This window comes from Perca flavescens, chromosome 8 (genome assembly GCF_004354835.1).
Source record: "Perca flavescens isolate YP-PL-M2 chromosome 8, PFLA_1.0, whole genome shotgun sequence".
NCBI classification, from domain to species: domain Eukaryota; kingdom Metazoa; phylum Chordata; class Actinopteri; order Perciformes; family Percidae; genus Perca; species Perca flavescens.
Genome location: NC_041338.1, coordinates 23,989,958 through 24,010,275, shown reverse-complemented (window position 1 = coordinate 24,010,275; position 20,318 = coordinate 23,989,958). Strand labels below are relative to the sequence as shown.

At 38.4% G+C, this 20,318-nt stretch overlaps 2 protein-coding genes across 2 annotated transcripts in view; one reads left to right on the top strand and one right to left on the bottom strand.

Moving 5' to 3' along the window:
- The window catches only part of slco3a1a (solute carrier organic anion transporter family member 3A1a), a 57,066-nt gene extending 48,203 nt beyond the window's left edge, over positions 1-8,863 (bottom strand). Inside the window, exon 1 of the mRNA XM_028586193.1 lies at positions 8,738-8,863. Within this exon, the coding sequence (XP_028441994.1) occupies positions 8,738-8,830 (93 nt within the window). The 5' untranslated portion in view covers positions 8,831-8,863. The remainder of the gene's footprint in view (positions 1-8,737) is intronic.
- Positions 8,864-9,713: 850 nt separating this feature from the next.
- si:dkeyp-59c12.1 lies at positions 9,714-11,859 on the top strand. The gene is made up of 4 exons (XM_028585915.1): positions 9,714-9,831; positions 9,920-9,973; positions 10,058-10,134; positions 10,743-11,859. Exons 1-4 carry the CDS (start codon positions 9,783-9,785, stop codon positions 11,166-11,168), a joined length of 606 nt encoding a protein of 201 aa, XP_028441716.1. The 5' UTR covers positions 9,714-9,782; the 3' UTR covers positions 11,169-11,859.
- Positions 11,860-20,318: the final 8,459 nt, after the last annotated feature.

The following is a 20,318-nucleotide window of genomic DNA, read 5'->3' as shown; positions in this document are numbered from 1 at the left end:
CATTGTCCATTTACTTGCAGTTAGTCAGAGTGAGCAGAAGTAAAGTAACACCTCAAAGTAAATATTCTCCTCAGACATTAGCATATATCTTCAGGGCACAAAAATACTACTTAAACATAAGGACAATGAAATGGCATTTGCAACTTCAATGGAGAGTTATAAAAATAATGTGGTAAAGTCACGGGGCACTTTTTTCATTTGTCTTCTGTCTAAATATATCGTGCTTCTGTCTGTTCTACATTTTAAACCATTCCATGCTGCCGCTCTGCTGTCTATTTTTACACCAATATCAATAGAGGTGGCAGCGTCTGGTTTTAAAATAGAGTAATACTGTCTTTGCTGCTTGTAGGAAGGTTTCAAACATAGCACTGAAAAAAGTAAATGGTCCAGTTTTCTCTCCAGGTTAAATAAAGCCAAGGGATACATGTGCTTATTTCCAGAAGCAACCTCGCGTCATGAAACTGCTATTCACTCAGCTTTAATCCAAATGATCGTTCCTGGAACATGTGCTAATAAAAACACATTTGATTCACATAAAAGTTACTCCACCCAGCTATGGCGGCATTCTCAAAAGCACAACTATATATTTGTTGAGGTGTCTGTGAGGACACCAGCCCAACATGGGAAGGGCACATGAATGCTTTCATAGGGAGGAAAAATGCAAAGCTGCTAAAACCCGAAAGACGTGTCAGATGGCATACAAACAAAGAGTGAGCAAGGAAGAAGCACGGTGGGCTAGGGATGCACATAAAACGTTTTGAGTTCCAAATGGGGTGAGGTGGAAAACAATGGCAGGACAGAAAAGATCGCCCCAAGGAGCCGTCAAGAGGACGTTTCAGTCAGGCTTCGACTAGTCACAGTTTTTGTTTGTTTTCGTTTTCCCACAGCAGCCTCCACTTGTCTGTCAAAACAATATTTGCAAACAGGAATAAATTGCTCCCAAAGCAAGAAACCACAGAGCTGAGCCACCGTGATGTCATCAACATGTACAACCTGGAGCGACTGCACTGGCACTTTGTTGACTCATGTTCAGGCTTTTATGACCTTATGAGCCTCATTTTATAGCTTTATAATGATGTACACCAGAAATATACAAATGTCCCATGAAAATATCCTGAAGTACTCGCAGGTTAATCCCATGTTTGCTATACAAATTGAAGTGTCACAAGGCTGAAGGAAAACAGATCTGAACTAACATTCAGAGGTAGTTAAACAGCTTATCATAAGAGTTATTGTATACTGTGTATCTTGTGTTAAGACGTTTAAGAAAAAAACTTATATGGGGTTAAGCAGCAGTCACATGCTTCTCGATTTTCACTGTGCTACAGTTGAGCCCAAACTCAATTAGTTTGCCCTCCGGAGACACTTATGCACAGTTAATATGTTTTTATCCAACACATTTTCATGTACGGTTTGTATGATATTGTACTGTGCTGTGCTGTGACAGTCGTTTATGTGGCGGTTGCAGTTAAGTTTAGCTGACAAAAGGTAACCGTCATGCGGCGATGCCAGTTAAGTTTAGATACCAAAACGACTAGATAAGATGAGCAAAAAGATTGTGGTTTGGGCCCTGTGTTCAAGTACATTACTTTTGTAGCTGTACGAATGGTTCATTAGAACAGCCCGTTTTACATGATATTTATAGAATTATTTGTCTGGTGGTATTTAAAGAACAGGACGAACAAGAGGTCAAAACTCCAGCAACAGTACCGAAAACAACTGTTGTCGGACTAACATGTTTTGGCTTGTCGGCTTTATCGCCTTCGTGGCCTGATAACAATATGAAAGGGGTTGCAATCAGTGATGAACCTGTAGAAAATGATCACATGAATCTGCAGCTCCTCTATCTTTATTTACAGTGAGTTCAGCTCAATATTTAATTGTCCAGCCGCAACTTCACCATTTTGGATCACTCTCACTGCTTACATGTAGCATCATTTTTGGCCTCAGTAGGAAGCTGTTTTTAGTGTAAAAAAACTGTAGACTTCCTGCTCAGCGCCAAACAGCAGACAGTTAGTGACTAGCTAGTGAACATAGTAAATCATTTAGCAGCTAAAGAACCAGATATTTCCCTCAGGAGTTGGTGGAGAGGTAAAAGAGAGTGAATATTGGATTTGCATTCATCAGGTGGACAGAAACACGACTCCGTATGAATGATAATGTCTCTCCCCACCTGCTGGATGTGTAAATAATCAACAGTTTGCTAACAAGATCAACATATCAACTTAAACTAAGTCAACAACAAACACAGGACTTTTTAACCAGGAGGCCAGTTATGTATGTGAAATTCTAACAACTTAATTTAACCCAAACCATGTACTTGTACTAAACCTAACCAAGCAGTTTTGTTTAAATTCACAATATTAACAATGCGTTGAAGTCTATCGGACTACCCAGCACATTGAAAAATGACGCCAAAGCGTCCTGACCATCCGCCCGTATAGGTGACGCGAGTTGGGAGTGAGTCTAGCTTAGGGATGCACCGAATCCAGATTTTTGGGGTTCGGCCGAATACCGAATCCACAGGTTAAGATTCTGCCAAATCCGAATCCGAATACCAAATCCTACTCCTATCCTCAGTCCATTAACACAGTAAACACATTAATGAAGTAAACAACGTCCACAGTCTCTAAAATAGTTAAATGTAACAACTTAATTTTGAATTCACACACTCATTTCACATTGTAGGAAAGCACATTGCTATCGCCAGATGAGTGACAATTTTGTTTGGCAAATTTTCGCTAACCAGTGTATGATGAAGGCATGTTAAGAGGGTGAAATTACAAAGCTAACGTTAGCTAACAAGCTGGCCGTTCGGTCGCTCCGCTCCGACTGCAGGGAGACTGCCGAGAGAATCGCCTTCTTTTGACTGAAAGTACTGCTAAACAACACTTTTTCTGCTCACGAGTTCCATTTTCACTTTCTCACAGCCTACTGCATTGAACGTTCCACCTACGTAAACACCTTCCCGTAATCAACGGCGGTGTCACTACGTCGACCAGCGTAGCCACGTAGTGCAAGCGTAGGGTTCGGATCGGTGGAAAAAAATTCTATTGTTCGGCAGAAACCGAACCCCGTCAAAAAGCCCAATATTCGGTCACTGGATTTGGTGCATCCCTAGTCTAGCTGCTTAAGAGTAGAGGGTTGAGGGTAAAAAGCTTTTAGTGCATGAAGTATATGTTTTGTTATGTGACTTCTTTTGAAAGTGAATTACCACCACATGCCTATAATTCCTTTAATTAAAGCCTTCTTTCTATGGCTCAGCTACAACTGCAACTATGGAGGAACAGACTCATCAATCAAACGTTGCCATCCTGGACTTAAAGGGGAAGTTAAAGCACAGCTTTGTTTAAGATAGATGGGGGTTATCCACATGGTGGGATTTCACAGCCATCCTTATGAGAAACAGTAACCAGCACATACCTCTGCAGTGTGGGCTTAAAGCATGAAACAGTCCATAGTGACAGCCAAGCAGTTTTGTAGGCTCCATCCCTTCACTCAGCACATTTCATCGCTCCTTTTGCAAGGGAGATATTTTAGTTGCTGACATTTTGATTGTCAATGTTTGGCATGTGGTGGGCTGATAATTCATGTTGAAAAGCTGACTAATTGGGCACCACATCCAAAAGGCTCTCTGTCACTGGAGGCTGTCCAGAGTTAAGGTGATTTCATGCAACTGAAGAGATAATTCACTTCACATTTTGCTCAGCACAGCACAAGACATTCATGTGACTTTCCTGGCCTCAGTGCTACTCCTAGTTTCAGTGTATCGTCAGTTTCACAAGTTCAATACAAAAATTTTTACATTTCACATTGTTACTATCACTATTTAACACAGATTTTTAAGATTTTAATCTTTAATCTTTTAATTTTCTTTTCTGCAATCCTGGGTAAAAATATGGCCAAAAAGAAATCTAATGAAAGGAATCCCAGGCAGTGTTGTTGCTGCAGTCTGTCTCAAGCACATTTACATACAGTAAATGTATGCAAATAAACAGGAAGCTACTCGGTGTGCATGGACATTCCTGCCTCCACAATCTGCAGCATCACAGGAGTAATGTGATTCTCCTCTGATCTACGGAGAATCTAAAGTGTAGTGAGAAAAAAAATCCAGGACTAGAAAAAATACGTATACTCGTGGGAGTACAGATTGCAACATGTTCCTCAGCACTCTGCTGATTTCTTTTTTGAAAATCACAGTTGATATTAAAAATACAGCTAAGAAATATGTGTATCTTTACACGTAGTGTAGAGTGGATTATCAAAGATTTTTTGTTAAAAAAACAGCTACCTGCTTCTGGCAATGATGCTGATGAGAGCTGTGAGAGTGACAAAACCATAAAGATGCTGGCTGTAAAAACCAAAACAATGAGTTAAATATGCTAAAACATGCTGTAGAGCTTATGGGGACTGGAGATTCATTACATGTGAGTTCATCACTACAAGCAACCCTTTTACATTATATATGTTTTTTTCCATTGCTAGTGTTACAATATTGATTAGTGCAGCTTTTAAGTTATAAAATGAATTTGTTCCACAGACGTTTTGGTTCTTCACAACTCCAGGATACACAATACTGTTGAAATAGTGTTTTGCTAAACATTGTACTGTTGCATCTATACTTATTTCTAATAAAAATTGGTTTAGGTGTAGAAAACATTCAGCAGTTCTCTTGCCCTAGGGCCAAATCTGAGAGGAAACATAGGAGAGATGACAAAGGCATTATAGGAAATTCTATGGAGCCTCCCGAGACCATTACACACCACTTACCATATTTATACCATGAAATATTCAGGCAGCACTTTTCCCAGTAAACACACAACCCATTCTTGAAAATGCAACTGAACTAAAAGCAACATGTGAACATATGGTCGCTTGACAAACTCAGCTGCAGTGGAACAGCAGCGGGGAAAAGATATTTTTTCATTGAGTGAGAGTCAGTATGTGTGCCATTAAACCACATGTTTTATAGGATGTAGAGGAATTAAATATGATAATAGTATCTGCAGGGACTCAAAAGTTGTTATATTTTCAATCAGATGCAAGCTAAAAACAGAGTTGAGGACATTGTAAAGGCTTGTTTAATAACCACTCCACATATTAGTTTGGAAAGGTCACTTTCCTCCTCCTTTGCTGCCAATGCTGACAGGAGGAGAGGAGGAATAATTTCAGTTTCTGTATTTAAAGGCTGGTGTGCCCTGTTCTTTTTTCCTCATCCTGTAATTCTGACGATGCAAGTATGAAAGCTTCCTTCCTGTCTGGGAAATGACATGCTAATGGCCTGCTCTTCCCTCTTCTCTAGTCCTGTATCACAGCTGTCTAATGAGAGCATCAGTGTTAAAGTGTTAAGTGGCTGCTGGTGATGGATGCCTTCAGTTTTATCAGCTGCAAGCAACTGATTAGTTCTGTAGAAATGATCTCTTTGCTTTGGACTAAAATCTCAATCTGTCTTTGTCTGCAGATGTCCAAATAAAGATTTCTGCTTCCATCTCTTTGTCCCGACTGAAATATCTCAACAACTGTCTTATAGATTGCAATTACTTTTTTTTCTTCTTACAGACATTCATAGTTCACGGAAGATGAATCCAACTGACTTTTGGGATTTTGTCAACTTGACTTTTCCTCTAGCGCAACCATGAGGTGAAAGGGGTCGTTTTTAGTGATGGACCCTTGATAATAGAGAATTATCCAACTCTGAATTTCCCTAAGTTCTACAAACCATTGCAATGTCTTTCAGCTTCTTGTTTTGGTTTCAGCAATAAAGCTCTAAAAACACCAGTATACACTTCCTGCTCAGCATCAAACATGCAAACAGACAAAGTTAGCGACTAACATAGTGGAGCATTTAGCAGTTTAAGAGTCAGACGTTTCCTTTGGAGGACCCCAAAAGCGGAGCTAAAAGGAGAATAAATACTGGACTTACATTCATCAGCTGGCCAGAAACTGAACTTCAAATGAGAGCTAATGTTTTTTTCTGCTAGATGTATAATTAGGAAACTGTTTGCTGACACATTTGATAAATGACAATGTGTCAATGTTGTTGTGCTAACAGGTTGCTCTGCTGCAAATAAACAAACAAAATATCACATTAAATAACACAGCTTTAATATAGTTGAGCACAGAGCATTATGAACACACTAACACACTGTGCCTGTATGTGCACCAGTGTTTATGACATGAACATAAACTTAGAGGAAAGAAATTGCCTATTGGCTGCAAAATTATCTGTTTGTTATAATCTGGTTTGACGACTACTTACTGGATTATCACCGGAACATCCGCCGCTGGATATTCCCCTCGCAAAACTCTATTCGTTTCAAGCTACATGCTGAAAATGGTTCTTTCGGGAATAATTGTAAAGACTAACAAAGAATATTACTATTATTCATAATACTACTACTCATTGATAGTATACTATACATTTACTATCTAACTGGGACGTTTTGGGAGCGATTGTGGCAGGATTGCTGTGGATGAAGTAACGTAACACAGGGCGATACAGTGGAAAGAGCAAGTAACGTTTAGCCATGTATCCAGCAAATTAAAATAGCTCACGTTACTGTATTGTGTGAACAGTTAACTTCATTTAATAATGTATGTGCCGTTTTCTTTTATTGGGGTGCAAATAAAACACAAAAATAAGTTCCTTCCCAAGACCATTTTGCAGAGCCACCGTCTTTGCGTCCGGAGCTTAGCGCAGCCCAAGACAATTGTGATTGGTTTAAAGAAATGTAAACAACCCAGAGCGTTTTTTTTCTCTTATCCCAGAATGTATGTGTGGTGCAGCCAGACCTTACTCCACAGCACTGTGGAGATAGGTCTGGCGATGCATTTGTTATGAGAAGAAAATGCACAGATGGATGACTGTTGCAGACAGTAAATATATATAGCAATCAACCAATACAAGAAACCCTGAGCATTTGGAGTTCCTTTGCTTAGTGTATAAGGAGAGGATATTTCCAGAGGGTATGAACATTGCAAACAAGTTTTCTAGACTTTTTCACCGGCATCCTATGACACACTTCTTGCATGATAGTTTTAAAATGAGCTGAAAAGGAATGTAACTATAATGTGCACACCTTCAAGCTGTGTTCTACTAACTCACTTCAGGTTTATCCTTCTCTATTCAAAGTGGCACATTCCAAACGGAAATGCAAATCAAGTGTAAATTTAAATAAGGCCTGCCATCTGACATCTTTTATTGAGAGGATAGTTTTCAGTTTATTTCCTTATCGCAGCCCTGAAACAGGGAAAAGTGGAATTATCACAAACATACAGCAAGTGTAAGTTAAGTCTATAAGAAGATTTATTTGCATTAGCACACACAGCCTAAGCAAGTTCCTGTGAAACGGCTTTCAATGAAACAACTTTAACTGTGAACATTGCAGAGGTTTGAGTCTTTAATTTATTATTAAAAATAGGATTTTTAATGTACTCATTAATGTTTGTAACCTAAATACCTACAGTAATACCCAAGTCTTTTGAAATAAATAAATCCTTAGATTTCTCTCTTTTCAAAGTCACTGAGGGATTAAAATGACCATGCAAGATAAAGATGTCTTGCATCATTCACTGCACGTTCATTTAACATCACATGCTTGAAACGGTCATACAGTTTGACAGTTTGATGAAGTTAGAGTTAAGCTCGCTTACAAAACACTTACTGTTCTATGACAAGGAAGTGTAAGCGCCCTCCTACACCATCAGCACTGAGGCAATGACAAATGAGATGTCTTGGCAGTGAAGTTTGTCATTTAACATAATTTTTTCTTGACTGAGGTGAAGAGACAAGAGCAGTGACAAAACAAGTTCAGAGCTAAAAAGAAGTAAATAATGCCATTCTCTAAAGTACTATGTTGTGTTGTTTTGATTGGAGACATGGAGGTTTTGAGGAAGACTTTTCCTTAAAAATAGTCTAAATAAATTAGAGTGTAATTTTGGGTTCAACATTTGGGGGGGTTGAGATCTCCACTTCTGTTTGCAGTTTTTTCCAACAAAACCTCAGAGGGTGAAGCTCAAGTTTTCTCTACCATTCCACATATTATAATGTATGCCCCAAAAATCAGTTATAACCATTGTATATACATGAAAACAGCCAAATATTTGCATCTTCTTGGAGCTTCTAGTCTCAGAATAATCTTATTTACATGAGATAAGAGAGAGGAAATGATATCAGAGATCATATGAAGGGTTTCTATGATCTGATTTTACTGCTGCAGTTTAAATAAGTGTCTCCTGTCACTGAGGAGCTTTTCTTACTACAACAAGTCTATAAGAGGTGGAAGAAATAAAGACAGAAGTAAATAAGACATGTTTTAGTAAAGGTGTATCTTAAATTGGACTGGCTCGATCTTGTCTGCACAACATTTACGTGCACACAAGAAACCAGGTTTCTACAGGTACTGGCACAGGACAGATTGAAACAGGGTAGTGTAGCTGTAGCCTAAGGAAAGCTGTAAACACACACACACACACACACACACACACACACACACACACACACACACACACACACACACACACACACACACACATATGCTCTAATTTCAATTCAATTCAATTTTATTTATAGTATCAAATCATAACAAGAGTTATCTTGAGACACTTTACAAATAGAGTAGGTCTAGACCACACTATAATTTCCAAAGCCCCAACAATTACAGTAATTCCCTCAAGAGCAAGCATTAGCAGTGGCTGTTTCAACAGTGGCAAGGAAAAACTCCCTTTTACTTATTACCTGAGGGTCTGCTTCTGTTAAGCCAATCAGTGTCCAACCAGCCTCCTCTGCCTTTTCTGGCCTCAGGAAGAAACATCTGTTTGTGGAAGACATTTATTGAAATCTACTTCCCCCTTGTGGTTGCTGTTAATGTTGCAGCTGCAAATAAAAAGAATGTTGATTTATTAGACTGGATTGAAGTTTAAAAGGTGAAACCTTAACTTCCAAACCTCTTAAATGGATCAATACACAGATTACTACTTGGACTAGTTTTTAATAACTTGCAATAGGCCTTTACTATAGTGTAAAATACTCTATTACAAGTAAAAGTCCTGCATTAAAAATTTTACTTAAGTAATAATGTATCAGCAAAATGTATAATTAAAAAAATATTATGATATCAATGTAGAAAAATGACCCATGTGTTATTATACATTGGTTTATATCATTAGATTATTTTTATAACTGAGTAGGCCTACAACATTTTAATAGTTGATTGAGGTGGAGCTAGTTTTTATATACTGTTGGGTAGTTTAATCTACAACAATGGATCCTATTTTATAAACTGATCATATTTTTTTATGTAAAATCATAAATAGCAAAGTAGCTGTCCGATAAATGTAGTAGTAAAAAGTGCAATATTTTACTCTGAAATGTAGTGAAGTAGAAGTAGTGTCATGAAATGGAAATATATGAGTAAAATACAAGGACCTAGGTAGAGTAAACATAAGGCTACATCCCACCGCTAAGTTCCTTAAAATGATATGAACAGAACACGTGAAAGCACAAATCTATTCTATATTTATGACAACACACATGGAATATCATTGATACTAAAGCGGGATTTTTTTTCACTCACCTGCGGCGGGTTCCTGCCACAGCAGACGCGTGTTCGAGAACACGTGAGCCCCCCCCCCCCTCATTAAATGATTGCTGCAGGCTGCCGCTGTTGTTGTGATGGGTGATTTGTTTACTCCGCCCACCTGGGTGCCCTATAATATCAGCAGCAGCAGCCTCCTCCGCCTCACACGGAGCTCAGCGGCTCCACACAGCTGTCTCACTGAACATGGACGCCAACATTGTTGTTATGGGGACAGAAAGCGTCGGCAAATCAGGTAAACACGTCTGTAGCCGTGAAATAGTTATATGTTGGCCCGAGGCATGTTTCTGTTACACATGCGTTAACGCTTTTTTGTTTTTCAGCGCTGACTGTGCGTCTCTTAACTCGAAGATTCATCGGAGAGTATGGAGATATTGGTAAGTGTATGTTTTCCTAACATCGATGAAATGCTGCCTTTTATCTTAATCTGACTTTCCATTAACTTAACGTTTGTCTTGCAGAATCCATCTACAGTCACAGTTATATGGTAGACGGGAGGGAAATCGCTCTCAATGTTTGGGATTCACCTTATTCTGAGGTAAGTAAGGTATACTGTAAATAACTATCTGACAGTTGCTATCAATGATTTATGATCGAATGCTTTATTCTGCTGACAAGCTGTGCTGTGGTAGATGAAGTAGGCCTACTCCTCAAATCTCAAATTAAGTAAAAGTAGAAATACTCTATTACAAGAAAAAGTTTCTTCATTCAAAATGATATGCAAGTAAAAGTTTAGCAAAATGTGCCTAGCCTAAAAGTCCCTTTCATACCATTCTTCTCATATTGTTTTATTATTACTGATACCTTAATGTGTAAGCTGCATTTAAATGTGGGATACAGCTAATTTTAACTACTGGGTAGTTTTATCTATAATAATCTATCATATTTTAGAAGATGATCATGTGTTTTGTGTGTAAAATCTTAATCTGCAAAGTAACTAATAAGTATAGTGCAGTAAAACGGACAATATTTCTGTCTGAAATGTAGTGGCATAGAAGTATAAAGTAACATAAAATGGAAAAACTCAAGTAAACTACAGGTATTGGTACTTAAGAACAGTGTTTGAGTAAATGTATTTTGTTACTTTGAACCTAAATTATTATTATTATTATTATTATTATTATTATTTATTTATTTTTTTTACAGGATTTTTCCGTGAAGACGTCCCTCTTTGAGAAGAAGGTCCAGTGGGCAGACGGCTACGTTCTTGTCTACAGCATCTGCGACAGGGTCAGTTTCAACACCGTCAGCAGGCTCATTCAGACCATCAAGTCCACTAAAGACTACCTGAAAGCAGACAAAGCACCCATAGTGATTGTGGGTAACAAGAGGGACCTACACCACAGGCGGACAGTGCTGAGCGAGGAGGGCCGGCTGCTGGCTCTCAACACAGACTGCCTCTTTTATGAGGTGTCAGCGGCCGAGAACTATCACAGCGTGCTCATGGTGTTTCACGGGCTGTTGGACAGGGTGAAGGACACCAAGCTGACAACGAAGAGGCCTCTGGGGTTCAGGGGCATAGTGAAAAGCATGTCTGCAGTGTTTGCCAGAAGACGGACCGACTCTTTTTAGTCAGACCACGACAGAAGACCGACCAGATCTGCATAAGAGAGGTTACGCATTATGTGTGTTTGACTGGGTGGATATCACAGTCTGTCAGTGAACTTTTACCATGTTAATGTGCCAAAGGTAACAATGAAGTCTCCTGAGTCTACTGCAGAGATGGGAGTTGCTTTTCGTTAAAAAGTGTGGAAAGACTCCAGAGAAGGAAAAAGCCATTAAGCTTCATGGACACAAAACAATGTTACAGATGTTTTTTTGGTGAGGTCACGCTACACAAGACTGATGGAATTACCCTCTTAATCATTATACAGATACTTGACATGTAATATACTATTGTGTGCAGCATGGTATGCAATATGTTTAAGCTGCGGCTTAAAAAGAAGAAATTCTATGCACAAATTGAATGTGCCTTTTAGTCATGATAATGACCAAAGGTTGAAAAAAGCTCTTCAATTCACAAGTGAAACCTTTGTATCGGTGGAAAAAGTGACTGATAAGTGCTCAATCATGTTGAAGTAAAACATACAATTTGTATATTTGTAGTAATTCAAGTGTAAACACCGTAAAGCAAAAGACCAAACTAAGTGTTTCCTATATTTATGAGCTCTGCTATGTTTAATCAATTAATTATGGGTCCTGCATTGTTTGTCTAAACCTTGTTTTATGTCTTACAAGGATTTAAATAAAGCATAAAATTTGATTTTTCATTTGAGTGGATTCTAAAAATCTAATGTTTGTTTTCAGTAATCTGATGATTTATTAATGAGAAAATGCTCATACCTTATCAGGAGTCAGATAAATAAGGCTAGATTTGGTAGAAACTCAGTGGCTGGCACTTGAGCAGGATGGATGCTAATGGGCTATATGCATCATATGCGTCATATCTCAAAGTAATGGCTAGGGCTATGTATCGATACTTGAAACCAAGGTATACCCAAATGTAATAAATAACCTAGTACTGAGTAGTATTGAAACTTCTCCAGTCAAACGATACCTGCATTCGATCCTTTTTGTACCCAGATATAAAAAAAAAATGAATGAATGAAAAAAGTATCAAATGAAGTACTCTATTGGTATCAGCATCACTTTAGGGTACTGGTATTGGCACTGGCATCGGCCTAATGCCACCAAGGACCGAGTAGGGACTCTTATGTTTGAAGAAGCTGGCCAAGAGTTGCATCCTCATTTGTGTGAGTATGTGAAATATTTCTATGATGGACACATGGAGGAAATGATCCATGCTCAGCGCTGTCTGTCCTAATTTTAAACTCTGTAAACCAACAGCCATGCTCACATTTGATACAGCTCTTGTATTTGTGGATGTTCAGTCCAAAATCAGAGACCGTGCAGAAAATAATAAACTGCAGGCTTTTATCAAATTATAAAATGCTCTTCTCACAGTAATTAAACATTTCTTAAATTCCTATCAGGGCAAATACTTTAACTGAGTATATGTTTAGTTATAAGAAGGAGATCGAATATATTTGTTTTATTATTCAGTATCCTGAATGGGCCTGTCCACATAGATGATATTGGCTGTAAAACATCCACATGTTTGAATAAACCTTTTCACTTCTCACCCAGTCTTCCCCAGATCCTAAATCATGCTGACACATCAGACCCATTCTCTTTTCCAATGAGGGTCTGTGAATTCCTTTTTGAAACTAGGAGACCACTTCCCACATGAAAAAATCCTCTAATTTGTGGTTGGCCTGCTCCAGTAAACTTGGTCTGACCCCCAACATTAGGCAGCAGACACGTCTATTCTTCTTTTCCTCCCTTCGACCTCTGTTGTTTGGTGTCAAGAAGATGTCCATCTGTGTGGCTATTAAGGCAGCATCATGGGAGGTCAAATGGCAGGTAATCTGGTGCCAGCGCCCCCTCTCTTCTATTCTTGTGTATGAGGAATCTGACAGGAACAAGGCACGGGTTAACAAAGTAAGACTGGGGCAGTCTGGCCCCCTGCAGGTCCTCGTCACAGTCTCTGGTCACTTCACAGCATGACCCAGAATAAACTGCAACCTGACAAAGATATTTCACCCACAAGAGCTGTTTTCATGTCTCTGTCTCTGCTGCCAAAATAACACCAACAGTTACATGGAAGGAACAAGATTTCTACTGAAAAATTTAAATGTGTAAAAAAGACATTTCCAAACCACATAATTTTTTTGGGTTACATTCAAGCAAGAGATGGGCTGTTACCACTTGTCATGCCGCTGAATGAGGAAAATGAATTTGGAATCATTCAAATTATAAATTACAATATTGCATTAGCATAATTATTAGCATCTTAATTCACAACCCTTGAAATGAAACATGCTTCTTCAACAGTATTTTGTGCACAAAAGATACTTTGGGGACACTTAGCACACTAAATATGCACTTAATACGGGTCAAATAGCACAATGGGAAAACAAATCAGGCATTTTGCCATTTGTGTTTGTAAAAAGCTTTCAAATGGCATTTGCGAAGCACTTTACACCATTAAATGAATTTTATGTACGGCATGAACAGTTGGATAAGTGTCATGAAAATGCATTGTGTGCACAATATTCTTGGCTGCTCATCCCGTGATAACAGTACATGTTGCTTGCATCATACTAATGGTACACACATGCAGCATGTGACACTTGATGCCCCTCAAAGAGCTGCGCATCATCATGTATTACATCCGACACTAATCCAGTACAAAATAGCTGTGTGTCCTCCAGTCTTTCAAGTAAGACTTTTGCTGCTGGTCTTTATAGCTTCACACTTCAAAGCCTCACAGAACATCTCAGATACATCTATCACATTCATCTAAAAGCCCCTTATTCTTTACTTGCTGGTGTATGATGTACTTCTGCCTTCAGATAAGCCTATATACTACAAGGCAAGAATTTGTCAAGGTGTCGGAAATGTTTCACAGACATCCACGTTAATGTTTACCTGATGGTATCGCAGAGATCAGTTGCAGAAAACAGCCACCTGACACTGAACTCATGCATCAGTATAATTGTGAAACTATTATACTAGACCGATAAAATATCACCTTTTCCATGTTCTAAAGACGTTTTGTACAATGCATGTCATCATGCATCCATGGGGAATTAAAACACAGTTTTGTCCAATTGATATAAAGCTCACCACTACCAAAATAAAGGCTTGTTGGAGGTGCTGGAGCTGAGATTCCATATATTGTGGCCTATATGAAATCAAAGACATCTGCTTACTCTGAACTCTGCAATACTCATTTACTGAGGGACCTCATTTGAGCATTGATGCTTGAAGAAGATCCATTACTGAAAACTCACTTTGAAACTCACACAGTGAATATTGTATACTTGTGTGTCTGTCTCTTCAAAAACAAATTCAAGTGCAGTTCCTGGCATTTTTTCATATTACACACATCCTATTATACCTGAGAGTGATCTGTTGAGACAGAATTTAGAGACTGCATCACTGGGGTTCAATACTTAATTTCTTGTTTCTGAAACCAACTGGTGTGGGAGGTGAGAAGTGCTTCACGACATGGCACCCGCCCACCTTTACTCATTGAAAAATAGATGTGATGGTTAGCAACAATTTTTACAACCTGCTTTCAAAGAAGCCCTGGGGCAAAAAAACAGTCCACACATCATTATACTGCTCTAACTAGCCTGTGCCACTGTCGGTGGGTTAGAGTTTGGACCTGCAGGCAGAGCTGGCACATACATCTCCAACAGAAACTGTGGTTTGTCCCATGAGGAAGTGGCTTTAAAATCTCATGTAGAAACTGAGTCGCTGGTGATCACTGCTAGAGACCAAGCTACTGTGGAACAACTGGTTTAAGGTTTGAGGAGGTGATTGTTTTGAGAATGATACTGAGCTGGTGTTTGAATACTTGTGGCCTGTATGCTATTTTTAACAAGAGTATCATGAATCCCCTACATCCAAAATGCATTTTCTACCCACAAGCAATCAGCTGGATTTGTTTGTTTACAACACCATTTTAGTTCAATTGAATCCCAGGAGTTGATCAACTCCTGAGATCATCTCAGTGCATCTGGTACTATAACTCATTCAAAATTGCATATCGTGACTCTCACCTTTTAAAATTGATAAACCATTAACTAAACCATTGGACTCTGAGGCTTTGAGCCAAAGTCACTTAATGGAAGAATGAGGTGAGTAAACAATAAAGCACTGTGCAGTATCCATGAAAAAGTATAAAGAACACTCCTTAAGGTTCCTCAGAAAATACTTAAGGCCTTAAAACAAACCAAGATCACACAATGAGGTCACCAGCAATCATGCTAAATAGTTTTGACATTTTAATGTCTTGATTAGTTTTAATTTAGAACTCTCTGGATTGTAATCCAAACGTTTCTGAGGCAGCTGATGAAAATGCCAGATCTACCTGCAAGTAATCAGAGTGTGTCTGTGGCTTTAAAGAAAACTACATGAAAGTAAACTGTGCAACCAATCTTCTGTTTACAAGGGATATAAACAGCATGGAAGATTTCTGGATTTTCTGATTTAACAGCCAACTTTAACTTTAGAGAAATCTGACATCTGACATTAACTGAAAAGGGAGAGAAACAACTAACAGAAATACAATCTAACACATGCATCAATATCTCATAGCTTCAGGTCATGTTTTAGACCTCAACTGAATGCTGTTTCCTGCCTGGCTGGCAGCACGTTTTCAAGAGACACAAATGATCAATGCAGTAACACAGTGCCATTGTGTTTTTTCCTTATTTAATACAAGCAGGGCTTATTTCATTAAGCAACTTAAATAGGATGTATGTGCTTGGAGGTCAGCAAATTCAGAGACCTAGTAAACAAAGAAGTATAAGAAATGGTGAGATTGCAGAATGATAGTATTGTGATCTAAAATGAACCAATATAAAAGGAAATGTCTTGTAAAATGTTATTATTTGTATTGATTAGCTAAAACCATTTAAAGAAAGACTGGACAGTTGCAGTATGACACTCCAGTTCATACTGCCTTTTTTAATTTTCCAATAAAACAGTGATCAATCAATCAATCAATCAATCAATCGACTAGAGAAGTTGAGTAGACAAAGAAACATTGGTTGAGGTTTAACAACATATTTGTTCAATTGTGAGATGTGTCCAGAAAGGATGAAAGAGATGTCATGTGACAATATACCTGTCTTAAAAATGTGTTCAACCTAAATGTAAGGAATGCCCGATGACTGCACTGGTGGAGCTGTCTATGTGTCTGTCCTTGTCTTATGTGTGTGTATTTAGTGTCATGTGTCATGAAATGATAGTGTGTATGTTTAGTTTTTGTCTTACAATTTTTATTTTTTATTGTTTATGATGTTGTTATGTGTATTTATTATTGCATTGCCACATTTTCAAGTGAGTTGTAAGGACCTCAGGAAGAATAGCACCTGTAATGCAGGAGCTAATGAGGATCCTAAATAAACAATCAATCAATCAATATATCAACCAATCAATCAATCAATCAATCAATCAATCAATCAGCTGCTCTGTCCTACAAAGGCAGTGTGTGTGTGTTCTGTTATGTCTACTTTAATAAGAATATAACTAAATAAATATTATGACAATATTGTGTATATAATATTTATTTTAAAAGAATAGTTTGACATTTTGGGATATATGCTAACTCTTTCTTGCCGAGCACTAGATGAGGAAGTCAAAACCACTCTCACGTCTGTACGTTTAGTATGACAGTGGAGCCAATAGCTGGCTAACTTAGCTTAGCATAAAGACTGGAAACAATTAGGAAAAACCTAGCTTGGCTCTGTCCTAAGGTAACACAATGTGACACACCTGATATTTAAGAGTGGTATCAATCTTCTCATCCAACTTTTGGCAAGAAAGCAAATAAGCACATTTTCCAAAACTATTACTTTAAATGGTAAACCACAAACCCAGTAACTCAAGTTTGAACAAATATGTAGTTAGTGTTTTTGGCACTGTAGGACAATGCTGTCTCAAGGCGGCTCATTTATGGGAAGAAAATTTTCAGAATTACAAACAACATGTAATGTCCCCTGTATGAGCTGAGGCACGCTAACACCTGGACTCTTACCTCGTTGCATTACAGGCTTTGTCCATCTGACAATGACTTTCAATTTCCTAATACAGGATTTACATAGGGGGGTCTGGAATGTGTGGACTGTAAAACAAACTAAGGTGCTCAATGAGCCTTTTCGTTAACTAGATTTAATAAGAAATGTGTTAACTCTTCAAGAATGCCAACTATCCCTTTGCTTATGCCCTTTTGCCTTTGCTGAGCTCCCCTGCAAAGCCTTCCCCCCTGCAGCGCTCTACAGCTCAGCAGATTTGCAAATAAGGTCCTGGTGTGTACACACAGTAACTATCCTTTAACCCCCAGCACTGAAAGTTCAAAGTTCAGTAGCACTTGGTACTTTTTAATGGTTTATCTTGCTGGTGCTAACAGCACTTGTGCATACAGCATGGAGGTCTAAATCATGAATACCTTTTGCTACTCGTGCTAGATTGTTATTGTATATTTTTCCATTCTTTTCTTTTTTAATCTTTCAAATGTCACTAAAGGCAGCAATGCGGATGTTTATTTTTGAAAAGTTGTCAAGTGGTCCTTCATGTGTATAATAGCTTGAGTCAGAGTAACAGGTACAGGAGTCCCTTCAGTCTCAAGCCCACCACTCTTGATCTACAAGGCTTTCAATTTAGATGGTAATTGAAAAGGATTATACTTGATTATACAACACTTCTCCAATCAACGATAATTATTTCAGCTTTAGCATCTAAATCATAACATTTAACGTGGTCCCGCAGAACAGGAGATTATTTGCTCGCCCGAGCCTTTAATACAGATACACCACTGAGTGCAGGGCAGTCATGTCCAGAGTGTATAGCTGATAATGCTTTGATCTAATATAAAATGGGTGATTGAGTTGGGAAAATGTTTCCTCTCACATGAAGGGTTTATGTGAAGGGGGAGTGAGACAGGTTTTCGCCTGTGAGCCGGTAAATTAAATCAGGCATGGTGATGAGTGACTCATCACACCGTAATGGGTGTTGGGAAGTTGACCAGGTTTGCCCTGCAGCAGAGACTGCCTACAGTAACTGGCCATATGTGGTCTTAGACAGAGCCATGAATGGCAAATTGATGTTTTAACTTGTAGGTATTTATTACTACAGTAAATGTTTCCTTTTTATTCCAACATCACCCTACTCTACGTCAGGGTAGACAAGTTAGATGAGAAGATTGTTACCGCTTCTATCTCAGTCTGTCTGACTGAGGATTGATGTTACTGTGCGGTTGCCAGGCAACAGACTATTAACTAACTGATGATGTACAAAAACAGATGAAAATATAAAGCCCCTCGAAACTTGGCTTAAAACCTTTTGCTATATTTCTATTTAACATTAAATAATTAATCTAATCAGCTAATCTGCTTATTCACAACTGTGTAGGTTTGATCACATCTGATTGACTGTGACAGAAACCGCCCCACAACTGTCCAGGACCACATCACTCACAGTAAGGTACTGGTTGACTGATGATAAGCAGTTTTAAATAGATTTACATCAATAGATATTCGGTGACCATCCAAATGAATTTCTCTGATCATTGGCAGCTCAACTTTTATCATGTTAAAAAATTTTACATTTTATCTGTATTTGTAAAAACTCCTAAAAACCGTCTTTCAGTGAATTACTAGTGGAAATTACCATGGTCTCTTGATGATACTTCAGTTGACTCAGAGATTGATTTTCTGCTTGCTGAAGTCACGTTTTTAACCTCAGAAATGTGAGACATGTGGCATGAGTGACATGAAGAATGTAAAGGTTGTTTTGCCCTGGTTAATGATGGCTTGCATGATATTCAATTTACATACAAAATATTCCACACAGCATGTACAGCACAACATGTCCTCTCAGTATGGACATACATCGCAGCAGCTTAGGCTGCCAAGCAGAACTTACTGCAGGGGTCCGATGTGGTGTACCAGCCCCTTTGTCTGATATTCATCCTCTGAAATATGCTGAAAAAAGGGGAGTTGCAAGGAATGTGTACTGAATGTGAAGAATGACATTGCTTGCATTTCCAAAGAATCCAGGGTCACACAGCAAGACGTCTGGTGGGGCAATTATTATACTAGAGACTAATAGGACTAATAGGTCCATATATAGTTGCACATATTAGTTATGAATCCTTTAGGCTGGTTTTGCTAAATGAATGACAACTGCATAGCAAATTTATGTCCTTGTGCCTAAGGCAGGGAAACACTTTAGATTCACAGCAATGCTAGTATAGCACACCTGGAGACTTCAGTTATGCTGCATGTCTTTGGAAGAAATTGCACCTAAAGGAGCCCCACATAATGATAGGATAGAGGAGAATATGCTAACTCCACAGCACCTTCTTGCTGTGTGCCAAAAGAGCTTACCACTGACTGATGGTGAAACGTAACCGAACAGGGATCCTAGAGGAAAATCACTGTGAGTTGATTCGGGGGGTAAATGATATACCCTCATTCACAATTTTTTCAGCAAGATGTCATTCAATCAAATAGAGGACGTTATCAGCGAGCCAAAACCAATTTTCTAAGTTTTCTAATGAGCAGAATGCATTTAACAATGTCAAAAGCAGAAAAAAAGTAACAGATTTGTGTCAGGTAAAATGGGGAATTCATGAGTCATCATGAGCAGTGCTGCAGTAAACTCTGAAACCTTAATAAAAATGCTTAATACAGTTTTTGGAATTTGTCAAGGAAAGCAGCTAACTGATTGAGATTAACAGTTTGCATTTTGGCCCTTAGCCACAGTGTCGTTTCTGATATGTCCACCGGAGGCTCCAAAGCCATGCTATTTCAATTGATTGTGGCTTTATCAAGTCTAACACTGACATCCTAACGATAGATTTAATTGTAAACAAAGTTAAACAGAAAGAAAAAAGAATATTATCCAATTAATTCAGATGACTGCTTTGAAGATGAAATGTATTAATTAAAAGAATAGTGAGATTTTGGGAAATACACTTATTTGCTTTCTTTCTGAGAGTTAGATGAGATGATTGATCACCAGCAGCCACTTAGCTTATTTTAACAACAAAATTTAACTAGCACCTCTTAAACTCACTAATTAACGTATTGCATCTTGTGTTTTTAATTGGTACAAAAACCAAAGTGTAAAAATTATCAATTCAAC

Coding starts and splice junctions, on each gene's coding strand:
- si:dkeyp-59c12.1 (XM_028585915.1), top strand. CDS start 9,783: ATGGACGCCAACATTGTTGTTATGGGGACAGAAAGCGTCGGCAAATCA. Junction 9,974..10,057: donor CGGAGAGTATGGAGATATTG/GTAAGTGTATGT, acceptor TTTGTCTTGCAG/AATCCATCTACAGTCACAGT. Junction 10,135..10,742: donor GGGATTCACCTTATTCTGAG/GTAAGTAAGGTA, acceptor TTTTTTTTACAG/GATTTTTCCGTGAAGACGTC.